Source organism: Orbicella franksi, chromosome 9 (assembly GCF_964199315.1).
Source record: "Orbicella franksi chromosome 9, jaOrbFran1.1, whole genome shotgun sequence".
Taxonomy (NCBI): Eukaryota; Metazoa; Cnidaria; class Anthozoa; order Scleractinia; family Merulinidae; genus Orbicella; species Orbicella franksi.
This window is the reverse complement of record NC_138153.1, coordinates 27843474-27859080: the sequence shown is the minus strand read 5'-3', so window position 1 is coordinate 27859080 and position 15607 is coordinate 27843474. Positions and strand designations below refer to the sequence as shown.

General features: G+C 38.1%; 1 protein-coding gene across 2 annotated transcripts; it reads left to right on the top strand.

Annotated features, from left to right (window-relative positions):
* The first annotated feature begins 1562 nt into the window (after positions 1–1562).
* LOC145497187 (uncharacterized) lies at positions 1563–12680 on the top strand. Of its 2 annotated transcripts, none has more exons than XM_081476998.1 (6): positions 1563–2083; positions 4868–4972; positions 5501–5636; positions 6977–7818; positions 9347–9439; positions 10145–12680. In XM_081476998.1, exons 1-6 carry the CDS (start codon positions 1916–1918, stop codon positions 10256–10258), a joined length of 1458 nt encoding a protein of 485 aa, XP_081333124.1. In that variant the 5' UTR covers positions 1563–1915; the 3' UTR covers positions 10259–12680. The 2 variants fall into 2 exon arrangements, with proteins under 2 accessions (XP_081333124.1, XP_081333125.1); XM_081476999.1 differs by having other exon boundaries at positions 1564–2083; positions 9362–9439.
* Positions 12681–15607: the final 2927 nt, after the last annotated feature.

Below are 15607 nucleotides of genomic sequence, written 5' to 3'. Positions count from 1 at the left end.
ACACCCACGATCCCACTCGCAAGCTCCTCCGCGCGGGAGGACCGTGGTCCCTGGATCATGTGGATGGGTGAACGTTAGTGGCACTCTCCGCAATCTTCAAATATTGAGCTGGGAAATTTAGATATAATTCGCCTTGATCGACTAACCTTGCTGGTTAGCTCAGCCTATTCTTGCATTGAGTTTACCCTTGCACAAGTTGATGATTTTAATCACAAAATTTCCATTTCTTATTATAAAACTTAAAAGTTTTATAATAAGAAATGGAAATTTTGTTTTGAAACTAACAACCGCACAACAGGAAAAACTACTCAAAAAGATTATTCCCGGGATAGGTTCTCGAAAGGGAAATTAAAACCACCTTGCGCAGCATGATAACCGTGCTTCATAATAGTTAGATTATTAAGCAAAAATGTTTATTTCTTTTGTTTTGAAACGAATTCACATTGCTCTGCAGTATGTTACTTTTTTTTTATTTATATATTTATTTTTGCTCATCCAATATAACAGTCATCGTGGAAGGCGGTTTAAACTCTCTTTCAGAACCTTTTATTTTAATCCAATAAATGATGAAAGTGAACTAAATGTTCCTCGTGGTGACGGGGAAAATGAAGATGACGTCATTCTGAGCTGCACGACACACCACTTTCGAGCCAGTTGATTTATTTCCACAGAGATGCTTCAGTGAGGCGTATAATTGAAGGTTGAGGTCTGTTACAGTTGTTTCAGCGTATGTCCGTATTAGGTACTGAATTGTTGGTTTCATGTGACTGGATTTGTTGGAACGAAACGTTGTAGACAGGATTGCAAAACTTGAAGCTTCGGTTACCTGATCCAAGATTGTAAACTATTCGAGTTGTTAGGACTAATAACGTTAACATTGAAGGTTGAATTGCTCAGTTGGGCGTTAGACAAAGGGCGTACAAAAGTGCTAACTACCCCCAAATTTTCCGGTTTTTAAGGGGCAAAGTGATTATTTTCATTTAGGGAAGCCACAAATTTTCCCAGATAATACGTAACGACATAAAAATGTCGTAGCCAAATCCTATCTTTAAACGAATTCGTTTCCTGCCTGTCGATTCCAAGGGAACGAGTGTTTTGTTCGAAATTATTATTCGAACCAAACGCTTCTTTGAGCCGATTAGCTGTTCGCGAGTCACAGCACTACCGGAACTAACATTTGTTTGGGAGAATAAACGTTTGCTCTGGAGGAAGTCATTTGTACAAGGAAAGGGTACATAAATGGAAACAGCATCGAAAACCTTTCTTGTTAATTCAGTTCCTCTCAAACCTAAACGGGGGATTCCTTTTTTTCGCTGAACGGAAGTGATTTCGGTCGACCTCGTTTCCAAGATCAGGTTTACTTCCGGTTTTATTTGTTGTCATTTTAGCGGGAAACGAAGCAAGCGAACGCACCGTCGATCGCGCAGCGTTCGCATTATCATTTTTTCCTGTTTATCTGCCATTTTGAACTCTGGCTTTCGGTTTTTTGCAGTTACGTTAAAGCGAAACCACGACATATAACACCGATGCAGAATTTCATTGGAAAAATCAACAAAAACTCTTCGAACTAATCAAAGTGTTTTGTTTGAAACGAGGCAATTTCATTCATTCATTTGCATGAGAGTTTTTCCTTTGTTGAGTTGAAGGTCCAAAATTTCGAACCTCTTTCCGCGAAAATAGGAGTTAGTGTTACATTTTGCATCATTTAATTAGCTGCAGAGATTTAAAAGACTCTCCTGACGCTTGGTCCAGCTCGAATTCTTTTTCGGTCGTTGCTGCGAACCTGTGGTTCATTTAGTGCGCAGTCTTCAAACATGGCCCAGATTTCATTCATTCTAACCACGTGTTGGAAACTGCGCTCATAAATCGCTTGCAGAACAACGGATTTCGCGGAATTTGGAACCACAACTCAAGAATGGACGGTACAGTGTTGGATGCGGCCCGAAAATCGTCGAAAACTTGCCAAATAGAAGGATGCCATGAAAACACGGTGGGATCAAGGACAGCCCTGTGTCGCAAGCATAGGAACAATAGGTACAAACAAAATTACAAGAAGAAAAAGCGAAGAGCGCAGGGATCAGACGTGAGTAGCATAAAAGTGTTTAAATATTTCAAGAGTCATCAATTATGTATTGTTCAGAGCTTGTGATTTTGGATTTCGACAAAAAGCAACTTCTCCCTCGACACAAGTCACATGTCTTTGTGAAGCTTATTTCCATTTTTCATTTCACATTGTTTTAACACCGATTTCAATTCAATGGTGTATTTAACAGGTTTCGCTTCTAAAGTTCATTAAAACACTAATCAATCCTGGTAGTATATTTGCGCAGCATTTCCCAACCGCAGCAATAACACGAAATGTTGAAATAATATCCTTACATGCGTTAATCTGGAATTTAAATAATTTTCCAGTGATCTTTAATCACGCTTTTGTGCTCGTAAAGTTCGGTCTTTTTCTGTCATGAATTTTAATTCTCTGAGCATGAAAAGGAGACAACTCATTTGATTCTGAGAGCGATAGTCGCTAACAAGGGCATATGTTCCTTTAAAGCGATCACTTCGTACAAATTTCCATTGCGCACTGATTAACATAAACAAGATTACTTCGTTGTCAACTTGAGACAATTATGTGTATTTAGGCAATGATCCGTTTTTTGCCTCGCATGGCCAAAAATAACGTATTGCCATCAGAAGAGTTTTTTTCTGTTGTATCAGCTTTTGTTCCAAAAAGGCTTTAGTGGGTATATGTGGTCAAATAATCATGATCTTTGTGTGATAAGTTAATATACAATTTGTTTACCAAAGTCTTGTAATGTTTTTTTTATTACATGGTAAATTGGCCTGCTTTGAAAAAGAGATTTCTGATTGGTTCCCAAAGGGGTCCGAATTTTGGGGAAGCAGACTGCTAAGATAGACTGCTCAAAAACAATTTTGCTGAAAGGCTTTTGCAAAGCATTGTACTTAAGAAAACAGTTTGGTGTTAAGTAGAAATCTCTTTTCAATCACAACTGGTGGGTAACTACAGTTGAACTTTCAGAAAAGCAATAGGAAACAATGCAAATAATAAATAAATAATATTAAAGTAATATTTTATACTAGGGGTGTACAAGAAAGAGACCAACATTTCCCCCATACATGTACGACCCTCATACCAATTATATGGCAAATCAGTTAAAATCATTGTCAAAAATGCAAAGTAAAAAGTTTCTTATTTATCTGTTCTTCAAGGTAGGTTGTCATGCTTTTCTTTCTTGATGTTGAATCTTCATGAGGATGAATTTTATTACAGTAGACCCTCCACTTATGGCCATGTCCTTACTATGACCATTTTTTTCCTATCCTGGCAGTCAGCCCATATGTTCACTCTTATTTTAACCTCCCGACAATGGCAACAGTCACCTAAGTGCGTTCTAACCCGGCTCTTAGCCAGATGGGTGCCAGGCATCCTGTGGACTGCCACTTATTAGAGAAAATTGTTTTATTTTTCATATGTTGAATTATAATTGTTCATTTCAGCAAGCCCTGTAGTGCATTTTTGTCACCCACTTTTCAAATCCTGGCTAAAAGCCTGGTTCCAACTTGGTAAAATAACCTCTGGACAATGGCCAGTTAATCCATGACTGGCAAACGGTACATACAAAACCCCATTTATTTTGTAAAAGGTTACCAAACTTGATCCATGCCACATGTCATTGACCTCTGTTACTGTTTGGTTTCTGTTTAATCAATACATAGTGTCATATTACAACCTTATCTCCCCTTAACGGCCACCTTTCTGCGTCAGCCACTTTCCCCTGTACTGAAGGTGGCTGTTGTATAGAGTTTCAACTGTAGTAACTAAAGTACACCTTTTCTTGAACCCCAAGCCCTCTACCGCTCTATAAGTAGACATTTGGTGGTGAACTACCTAATTTACAAGTGCTGATGGTAATGCATTTATGTATTTAAATATCCCCGGCTAATATTTTTGTATAATTATCAAAATTGATGCATTTAGTTCCATACATGAGAATGTTAAATAAAACTGTTGGAGCGATCTGTGCTCATAGTTCTTTGAAAAAAACAGTTTAAACAGATCTAAAAAAAAAAGTAAAATTGTCTCGAAATTTTTGACCGCTTTCTGCGGTCTTCTTCAGAGAATGATGATTTCGCGTGATTCACAGAATTTTAGTAAGCTGGGATGTTATTGTTCGTTGCCCCCTAGGGAGGCAACCAGTGACGCATAAACCCTTGGGAAGGGTGCTCTTTCATTTATGGAGTTTTTTGTCTAAGAAAGAGTGCAAGGATTCCAGAAACAGTCTTTTGTTCTTGCCACTCACACCTGTTTCAAGAATGTTGGCGTAACTAGGATGTATAGCGTGGCCCATTTCCGCATGCTGTTTAATTGCGGAATTGCCATTTCCATTGGTTCCGGGCTTGTGTTTGGCCCCCCGAGATTTCCAATTTCTTCTGCTTTCCCCGACATATGTGAAAGAACATGTCCTACAGGTCACTTTGTTCACAATGCCTTTTAATTGCGCTTTTGTCGGCCAGTCTTTGGGCTTTTTGAAAACATTTCCCAATGTTTGTACTGGTTTGAAAGCTGTCCTGATGTTTTCGTGGCTCAAAAAAAGAGCAATTAAAAGGCTTATCTCACTTGCTTATTTCCCGTGATTTTTATTTCCGTTCATGAACCATGCAAGAGATTCCCCCTGTACCACCCTCAACTTTGGCTCAGGTTTTCAAAAAGTGTATCACCTGCAACTACAGTTATGTTGAGAACTAACCTCTCCTGAACAATCACACAAATATACAACCTACAGTTAGTGTAAAGCACATCAACATGGAAGGCAGGTCAATTTATCGTTGTAATCATCCTTTTGTTCAGGAAATGCAAAGTGAGTCTATTGAGAGTCAACTTGCAGAGGAAAAGTGTCTGATGGAACAAAAGTATGCCAGCATGCTTCAACAAGTGCTGGCTGAAAAACAACTGGTGAGATTTAGTGGAGAAATTGTTAACTAGGTGATGATAGTTTATTGAACATTTTAGAGACTTATGGAGAGGTTTATGAATAGTCGAATGGAGTGGGCTAAATCATCTTCAAAGCCACTCAATTTGCCAGGTGCCCATTCCTTAATGAAACCCCTGTTTAAGGTGGAGGTATGAATAACAGGATTGGTCGTGGATTATTTACATCGTGATACAGTGGAATTCCGATTTCTCAAACCCTCAATTTTTCAAGCCTCTTGATAACTTGAACCAAAAGTTGTTTCCCCTCCTCAGTCAAACACTGTGTATTTACCCCCAATTCCTCTAACTCACTGATTTTTCGAACCAATTTTTGTTTCCCCTGGAGGTTCGAAAAATCGGAATTCCATTGTATTTGCATTCATAAAGGATGGAGCTTGTAATCACTTTTAAAAGGAATGTGAGGTGGGGAGGGGGGGAGGGTAGGGTATTAAAGGAGTAGATATACTGCTGTAAATTTTTTGTAATTTGATAAACAATACATTTTTAAAGGAATTGTTGCAATCTGAGAAAGTCATCCAGGCATTAAAAGTCCACCAAAAGAAAGTGAAAGAAAACAAAATCAAAGAAATGCAAGAGAGAAAAGTCAAGAAGGAACAAGAACCACCCAAGGAGTCTACAGACCAAGGTAAAATACCTGCTTGTTTAATCACTGGTCTCCTGGAAAATGCGTAGAGCGTGCAGTTTCACACTTAGTAATACCGTTCTTCTGAAATTTTTCGGGGGGCTGAGTGGAATCTGTGATGTTTATTTATTAAGCCAGCTGACCTTATTTTTATTATGTTGTTGTTGTTCTTTTTTTGGTGGAGATGGGGGGGGGGGGGGGAGTGATAAGAGGTACCTCCAGGCAAAATTGAAATTCTCTAGATTTCATCATTTTTTCTTCTTCTGGCTTTTCTGGGTTTTATTCAGTGCTTATGAAAATTAAGGGCCACCAAGCTGAGCACCATGCTCATTTAGGAAAGAAAAGGAAACCCATGAGTTGACTTTCTCATGGTTATCATGGCTAGCGGTATTACTCATGGGCATATACACATTAGACGACCATGGGGTTGCACAACATGGTGGCCATACTCCAGCCAATAGGCTGACCAAGACATGTAGCCTTGATTTATAACGTATTTCTTTGATATTAGACATCCATATTATGGTCAATTGACACCTGTCAAAACCAGGTATCCACTGACCAGTATCACATGACCATATCACAGGCTCAAGTTTAGAGCTCATCGAGATCATGTGTATAGTTTGAAGTTGACTGCTCACCTGGAAGCACTGATTTTCAATTGGATAGCGGGCTCAAGCTAGGTTAACTTGTTGTAATCAGGGCCGTGTTGTTTGGAAGTTAGTTAACGCTAACCCTGGACAAAAAGTTAACTGAAGTATAAATTTTTCTTGTATAAAAAATTTTCTCACTCCAAAACTTGTGTTTTGTTTGGTTTGAGATTAATCAAACTCAAAACAGAAGGCAATACAATATAAGCAGAAAACCTCACCACAAAGTTACAAAAATGTATTAAATTGAATCAAACAGCTTGTGCTAGTTCTGTGTTTCCATTGAGTTATAGAAGCACGATTTTTAACCGATCGGCACACGTATTTCCTTAGGACTGTTTTCTAAATTAGCATATTATATGTTAAGTAAAACTTGAGACATTCTCTTGCTAAAAGTATTTTAAAACACCTGCTTTCAACTGTCTAAATTGTTTAAATGGTGAAATGATGAGCAAGCTTGACTTGTGGTTTAAAATATTTTTAGCCAGAGAATGACTTAAATTATGTTCTACTATGATCTATCCTGGCTGCAGTGTCTTGGCATTTTCAAAGTTATGCTAGTTTGGTATTGTGTCTCACAGGAAGATTTGAATATACAGATGCCTATAAATTTTTTAACAGAGCCTAGAATGAGGTCCAGATTGAGGGCTATGTTATTTGTAATATCCCTTTAAGGAGAACATTATCTTTTAGACTCATCTGCAACACTCATCGGTGAAGCAAAAGATTGCCACGTCACAGAGAAGGCTACTTCCAAGACAACAAAAACTTCCAAGAACTCTGGGAAAACAAACCACAATAAGAAAAGTCCAAGTAAAAGTTCATCTTCAAAGGATGTGCATGTTGGAAACAATCTTTCCTTTTCAGGGAGCATGGCAAATATATCAACACCTTCTTCATCAGATTTAGTAGCAAGAACTTTATGCACAGGAGTTAGTATTTCACCTTTTTTGGCAAAGAGTAGCGGAGGCTATGTTGGTCAAAACCCTTATAAAGTTTCGCATCAAATGGCTCCCATGCAGCCAGTAACCATGGCAATTCAGCATGTTCCTAAAATAGATAAAGTGTTTACATGTAGTTACCAACAGAATGTGTTGAACAGTGTTAGTAATTCAGGTGTAGCTGTGATTGACTCTGTGAAAGACCTCTCCCTTGGACCTCAAAGGAAGGTTGCAACATCTGTCGTGAGTTCTTTCAATCAGCCCAGGTCAGCTCCTGGCTTTATTAAGCAACAGAATGTTCACACTAGATTACCGCAGAATCCACTGCCATACCAAGCAATCCAGAAGGTTATCTTCCCAAGTGCAAACATCGCCTCCCAAGCCGAGCAAAGGGGGCCATCTTTTCAAAGTTTGATGTTGTCAAGTTCATCAACACCACCAACAACTGGAGGAAACCTTTCAACTGTTGTAGGAATGGCACACCAAAGTCAAATGAGTTTTCCTGTCACAAACTTTAGCCAGGCATTTTCACTGCCAACTAGTTGTCAGATTACGACTACACAGATGTCTGCACCAGATCCTCAAACAAGTCAGGTAAGTGATCTAAATAGCTTAAGCTAAAATGATATTTGACAGTTTCTCAAGTAACCCATGGCCAAAATTTTAAGTTTTATGAACAGCAAAACAGATTTCTGTTCATACTAGATATGAACATTTTTTTGGTCATATTAGCTATGAACAGAAAATTTTCTCAGCCCAAGGTTTCTCAGCACAAAAGTTAAACCAAACTACAACTGTATCTTTTAAATTCATATATTTATTGATTTACACTTAATTCACAGTATGTGTTTAAACAAAGACACATTGAACAAAGCTGGGCAAATCGTGAATTCAAACCTGTTTCAGAACTGTAAACATAAAAGGTTTGTTAAAGGGAGGATTTCATGGTTCAGCGCATGTCTCTAAATCGAAATACTTTTTCTGCTTCTTATCAATGTTATTGCTTTAAAAACCCCATGTACTTCAGTAATCGTGTGCTATAGTTATTCGTGGCAGAATGACAGATGACCAAAATTCTCAGAAGATTTCAGTCAATTTTACCAAGGTTGTCAACCATTGAATTTAGTGTTGACCCTTATGACCCTTATGACCCTTTTGGCTACTTGTATGCAAAATTAGGTAACTTGCTTACGATTGGTCCATAAACAACGAAAAACTGGACCCTTGTCAAAAAGCATGCACAGGCAAATTAATAATACAGACGTACATATGCTGAACGGTGAAACCCTCCCTGTAAAAAAATTGGGATTGTTGTAATATTTCGCTCGTACCCACATGATGAACATGTGAACAATGACATTAGCAATATATTAAAAATAATCTTAAATATAAGATTAGTATGATATTGTCTGTGATTTCAATTTGTTTTGGACGAATACAGAGAACATTTCATGACTGTCTGGGGATATCAGTTTTATTATTGAGTGCTGATGGTATTTTTTGGGAATGAGCTCAGCAAACAAAGTTATTTTTAGCAGCAAATGTTATTTTCTGTGTGAAAAGAGAAATTCAACTTTAACTTCAAATGTGAAAGGTTAAAATAGTATCTTCATGTCACAAAGAAATCAAATCTTTAAAGAACAAGGAAAATTCCATGTGTCAGACTAGTAAATAAAGTGAGGGAAGAAGCAAACAAGTGACGTATGCCATCAGCACTTGTGAGAAGATAAAATTCGTGTCTCCAAGCGTAATGTTCTTTTTATTCTATGGGATATCGATGAAACATTCAAATCTAAGACATCTCAGATTGTTAGTAATTTTAAAAGCACTGAAAACAGTAGTCACGTTAACTGAGGTCAGGACTGTAAACAAAAATGTTCAAATTAACTAGACAACCATTTTAATGAATTGTACTCAAGAAAATGTTATTTTCTGTGTGAAAAAAGGCAAATTCAACTTTAACTTCACATGTGAAAGGTAAAAATAATATCTTGGTGTGACGAAGAAATCAAATCTTTAAGGAACGAGAAAACTCCCATGTGTCAGACTAGTAAATGAAAATTAGTAGCATTAACTTTTTTTTACAAGTGCTGAGTAAAGCTTCTGTCTCTGACTTAAGCAGGTTGTCTTGTCACAGCACTGGTCAAACCAGATTGTGCCAGGAAGACTGCAAGCTCCAACAATGCAGGATGACTTCTTGCTCCAGATGCTTCAGGTAAATGTTATATTTCAGGTAAATAGTATATTCCATTTAAAAGCTTCCTGTCCTGGGACTGACTCGCATGTTGAAGGAGAGTACACTCCTTGAAAAATTTGAATTGTTCCCTAAAGGAGATTTATCTGAGTGTGGCACAAGCCTTACTTGTCGTCTCAAAGATACTGTACCTTTCTAAAACAGGTAAACAAGGACTATGATAAAGACATTGTAAGTTATTGAATGCTTTCCTCTATGAAGAAATCTAATGAATTCCATGCCTGATATGTTGATCAGAAAAAATATTGATGTTCTGTCCTGAACAGTGGCAGATCTAGGGGAGGGGCCTGGGCCCCCCCCCCCCCCTTATTTTGGGTAAAAAAAACTTGCAGAAGGAAGAAAAGCTGGTAGGGCAAGCACAACCCCCCTCCCCCCTTAGCTCAAGGTCTGGATCCACCACGCTGACTGCCCTAGGTGATACCAAAATTCACAGTTTACAAATAGAATGAAGAATATAAAAGCGGGAAATTATGTTTTCATTTTCCTCTTTCTTTAATGCAAAATGAGCAACAAATAGAGCAATGTGAGTTAGAAAAAATTCAAGTTAGTTTATTGAAGAGTCAAACTATAAGTTTGGTAAATCCTTATCACTAGCATTGAAAAGCATCTTGATTTTCAAATCATGGTGTGCTATTTACATTTATTTTTTCGGTTTTTACATAACAGGAGAACAAAGAACCCCCAGTTCAGCTTGGAGCCCAGTCTCAAGCAAACAGCGCATTGCCCAGTTTAGATCACGTGATAACTGACCCAGCCTGGGCGATGACCATTGGCATGTGACCATAGCAGGCATGGCTGCATGGCTGACTCGCCCACCTTTTACAAGTAGTGTCTCTCTGCTTTCCTCTTTTTCTACGATTTGCATTTTCATAGAATTCTTTTAAACAGAAATTTCTTTTTAAATAACCGTTTTTTTTTTATAATACCTCAAAAGGTGTTTTTAAAGGTTATTACGTCAACAAATTTTTACTGATTTACAGCAACTTGGAACTAGACAAAATATTTTCTTACTAACAGACATTAAGTCTTACCTTTTTCCTTGATGTTTTAAAAACAAAACCCAAAGAAACCAACTCAAAGTATTCAAGGTTATCTTCTTAGACCAATCAACTTGTTAGAAACATTTCTTTGCCTCCAAAAAAGGAGTTATTGACGCACCAAGTGACGTCACCAACTCCTTGGCTTATAATTGATGTAGTTAGGATTTTATACCTTGTAGGATTGTACCAAATCGAACGGTTACCCGGGCTCGTGTTCTCATTGGTGTGCCTTATTTTAAAATTTTCTTGATTTCCTTTTTTGTTTTACTTTATTTACGATAGCCGTCGTGTTTGTTTTGACGTGATAATTTTGCGCATGATTTCTGAGGGGGCAAATAAGTTAAAATCAGCAAATTTTACCTGGTTTCTATTATTTCAGATAATATCAACGTAGCAGAATGGAATCAGCACTCCATAATTTGGCTCTCAAAAAAGATTTTGACAGAAATGCCTCACTATTGGGACAAGGCAATTTTCCGAGAACTGTCTTTTTTCCAACGTTATCCCCCTGCGAGACCGCATGGCTAATTAGCACGATAACTTGAAAAACATTATGGCGGCTATTGTGAATATGGTCAGGAGAGGATGAAGAGTGAGAGAGTGTTTATCCCCATATAAGGCTTATTCCCAAGGTAATCCTTCTCAAGTTATTGTTATACATGGTACCCAGTTCTTCAGCAGATATTGTTACCACGCGTGTTGCGTGGATGTTTTCGTGCAGGATTAAAACGCGTGTAAAGCCGCTTGGACTGCCCACGTGAGCAAAATCCGCATCACATGATTGGATGTTTTCTAGACCCCCTTGGGATGACTGGGAGTGGTCTGAAATAATCTGAAAAGGATTACTTTAGGAGTAAGGCGCATATGGGGAATTAATTGTTATCCTTCGTCCTCTCTTGATAAGGTCTTGTGGTTTGTTTTTGTCGCGGCTGTCTTTATCGTGTCTGCCATCTTTATTGTGTCTTTTATGTGTCTGCAATTCACAGCTAGGCTTCTTATTTGTATTTCAAAGTAACACTCTTTTTCCTCAGCAGTGCTTTTGCTTGCCTGCGAGATGCGCTCTTTGCTAAGCTCATCATGGACAATGGCAAAATGCGGAAGGAAGATATATTGAAATAATAAATTTCCAAACATAAAAATATGAAGTTTTTTCATCCTTTTAATCGTCAACGTTCCTTCAGTTGGTGGCCTACTACTAATCTACTAGTCGTTTAAAACTTTTAAGTTGAAAGTAAATTATTCAAATATCCTTCATAGACATAGCGGCCGCCATTTTGCTAACAACCGCACACTCGCAATCTACAACAGAAGAGATACATAGTAACGTAGCCAATCAGAGAACGACATTCGAGATAGAACGCTAGTAGATTCATACTAAAAGGTTTCATACTCGTCCATAGCCCTGTGTAATGCCTGAGATTTTAGGTGTTTAAAAACCTACTCAAACATTTAAAATTTGTTTCTTGTTAGTGTCTTTGCATCACCGTCTGCCCAAACCGTATATCTACAGGAGAAAGTGAAGACTTGCAAGGGGAAATTTCAGTGATGTTAGTCGCACTTGTTTGATTGCTTGCTTTTGTGGTTGGAAGCGGCCATAGCTATAGGAACATATGATTGGCTGTCGGTATTCCAATCGTAGCAAACTCGTGCTCCGTCAAAGGAAGGCCGCTTTTTTCACTATTCGGGAAACCTGGGACCGAGGAGGTTTTGCTTCTTTCGGTCACGTGAAACCAAGAAGACAAAGGAGCGCTGGGTAAAAGAATGCGCGATAGCAAAATGCATGGAAAACGAAAAACGGACAACAGAATCCTGTGTCGGTTTTCAGACCGCAATTTCAAACCGTCAAAAAAAAACCTCACAGCATATAATAATAATAATAATATGATATAATATACAGTAGATTGCTTACCATTTAGCCAGAAAATCCGGAAATTCCGGTTGAAAGTCAAAGGGAACTGTAATTTTTAAGAAAATCTGTTCGGAAATTGTTCACTACCTCCAGAGATGATCTTCCTTACCATTTGCTAAATTTTCCAGTTTCCAGTCTCTCATCAGCCGAAACAATTACGGGAAATCGAGTTGTAAATGGTAAGCGCCATCTCGTTCGGTTGGTTTGCTGATTTGGAAAAAAAACATTACCATTATTCAACGGTGATCCCAAACGGTTCATTCTGAGAGTTGGTAAGCACCCATAAACTCAACCAAACACTTTTCTGTTTCATATTTTATTTCTCCATTATTTTCCTGTTCATCGCTTTCAGTGGGTGGCCCCCAAAAAGGACTAGCTGAAAGTATGACATGTTAATTAAACTCTCTTTTGATCTGCCAGCAAATCTGAGAGGTGAAAATTGCGTGCTGTCAGAAATCGCACTCTCACCCTCTCTCACGCACGCAAACTTGTGAAACTGTTTAACTTCCAAGTGACACCTATCGTGGAATCTGGCTCGTACCTTAGTCCATTTTCATATGTTTTCTTTGCATTTCTCACTTTCGTGTGGCAAAGCGCAATTTGGTGTTTTTAACTTCCGTGACTTCAGATATATCAGTGACATCTTTCACCGTAAGTGGGGCCAGATTTCAAATAATGACAGGTCGAATACATTGAACATCACGGTCACAACTTAGAGTCGTTTTGTCTTTTTAAGGCATGTTGCAGGTGTAATGTTGATACTTCACTCTGAACAATAGACTCACAAATAGCATGCTTCCATTATCCTAATGAACACTGATTTAAACCCGCCGTGAAACTTGGGGACAAAAGATTGTATCAAGGGACTCTGCACGATTTGAGAAACCTACTGAAATCAGTGACTGAGAACCTAGTTTATTGGCAAAATTTTGATTCGCTGGAATCAAAACTATTATCTATACCGTGCATTTTGTTTTATAAACTCCACCTCGGAGATTTCTTTCTCAATCTCTCAGCCTACTATAAATAGAAGTTCCTGGTATAACGAAGGAACAATGGTTCAGTTTAGCTGGCGTTCTTCGAACCGAAGATCAACGCGATCAGTGTTGAAGTCACCTTGCTTATAGAAGTTAATCTATGATTTCCATTGTGTACCGCATTTTATTGTGTACTAAGAAAGGATTTCATGTTTGTCCTTTTCAAAGTAACATTTTCTGTTGCCATGTGAAAAGTCAGTGATTCCTCTTTGTTCTTTTTCGATGTGATTTCGCTTTGTTCGGGGGCGGCCAAGCACATTTTTTTGTCCATTTTACAGAGCATAAGAGGTGCTAATTGACTGCACCTGCCGGTTACCTCAAAATATTGGAATAACTGCATCGAGGAAAACTTCCCCCTTTCATGGGATTTCCGCTGTACCAGTCATCCTGAATACAAGGACAAAACACCCAGCGGTGGAAAAGAAACGATTTTGGGTTTCTAGCTTACGAGCATCGCTTCGCGAACTAATTGAACAAACAAGATTAACCAGTTGGCCAGTTTACCTTTTTTAAAATGCAGTTGTAAACAATCAATCTTTCCTTGTTATTGCTCTTCTGTTTTTGTTTTTTCAACTGCCTAACGTTTAATAAATGTCCTGCTACGTAGTCCATGTGCTTGTTTTCGATATAGTTTTCCTTTTTATCATGTTAATTTTTTGTGCTAAACATGCGGAGCCTAACAACATTATCTCAGTTCAGGAACAAGGAAGCCGTTTCATTCGACGGGCTGTTATTTAAACTGAAAAAATAAAACGGCAAAAGAGCGTTTGAGATATTTGTCTTGAAAAGCGCGAAACAAAAGCTTAATTTAAGGTCGCCGTTTTCCAGGTGAATTAAAAAAAGCGTGTGCAATACAGAGCAACGGCTAGAATTTACAAAAACAGGTATCAAACAACGCAGGCTTTTGATGCAAGCAGCGCAGCCCCTTTTTCCCCGTGGATCCTCCGTAATGCTAATATGGATACTGCCGACATATGGAATTTTTCATTTCGAAACATCTGCCTTCAAAGCATAATATTATAGCGACTTTATTGTTGTGTTTTGAAAAGGCACATTATTGACCTATTTTCCTGTATGCCTTTGTCTTGCCATTCTTTAAGCTTGTTTTTCGCTTGAACAACCGCCATTAAAAATTTACCTTTAGTTCCTCACTGACTATAAACCGATGACTATCGAAAATGGTGCATTTTTTTTGTTCAAGAAGTCATTGCGTATACTCGATACTTTTGTCAATCAGCCGACACCACAGATCGACGCGAAATTTCGTTGTTCCTTAATTTTTCGTCGATATATGAGTAACGAACTAAACAAAGACGCTATGTTGCTAAACACTCGTTAAGGACTGACACTTGACTGTTAAGGCTGTTAAAAGTACATTTTAATAATTTGTTGAAGTAATGTTGAGAAAACCACTCCTGAAATTTAAGATCAACTTTGAAGGTAGACAACGTCTTGAGCGACTAAATGATGTAGGTAAAATCAAAGTACAAAAAAAAATTCCGTGAAACCCTTCGTGATTATGAATAAATTATCGTTGAATGACACAACCTTACAAGTAATATGCGAAAAAGGTACGAAATGCTCTTTGACTATTGCATTTTTTGTCGGCTTCGATTTTTTTTTAACATGCGGTCTAAATTTATTTCGTGGGTGTAAATAACTTGAAAGAGTGTGAGCTTCTGTTTTATATGTGGGACAGAGTTTGAGAAAAGCCATTAAAGCAAGAGCTAAACATACAAAATACCACCTGCCGAACGCAATTTACACTTGGCTGCTTGTCCGAATTTTGATCGTTAAAAATAATTAGGAAACCCACCGCGTTTAGCTTTCGCTTGGAATTTTGGTGGTCGAAAATCCTTTCCGTCTCAAATAGCAGTAAATTTCCCTCAAAGTTGAGTTGAAATGGGCTTTTTCTTAATTCTCCAATAACGCAAATAACTGTAGAACGGCAAGCAAGATGAACAACTGTCTGTCACCTTGATCCAACTTGCTTATTTGTCTCGGTATGTGTGTAGAATTAACAAAAATATTGGAGTGCAGGTAGAGTCAAAGTTTGTCTTTACAACAGTGTATAAGAGTGTTTAATAGTGGTCTTACTGAGGAGGGCAGAAAAAATATGTCTGCTGTGCTGGAGTGGATAAAT

What these genes read in the sequence shown, in the direction of transcription:
- LOC145497187 (XM_081476998.1), top strand. Translation starts at nt 1,916, where the DNA reads ATGGACGGTACAGTGTTGGATGCGGCCCGAAAATCGTCGAAAACTTGC. An exon ending in GAAGAGCGCAGGGATCAGAC is followed by an intron (nt 2,084 to 4,867) that starts GTGAGTAGCATA and finishes CCTTTTGTTCAG; the next exon opens with GAAATGCAAAGTGAGTCTAT. An exon ending in TCTTGCTCCAGATGCTTCAG is followed by an intron (nt 9,440 to 10,144) that starts GTAAATGTTATA and finishes TTTACATAACAG; the next exon opens with GAGAACAAAGAACCCCCAGT.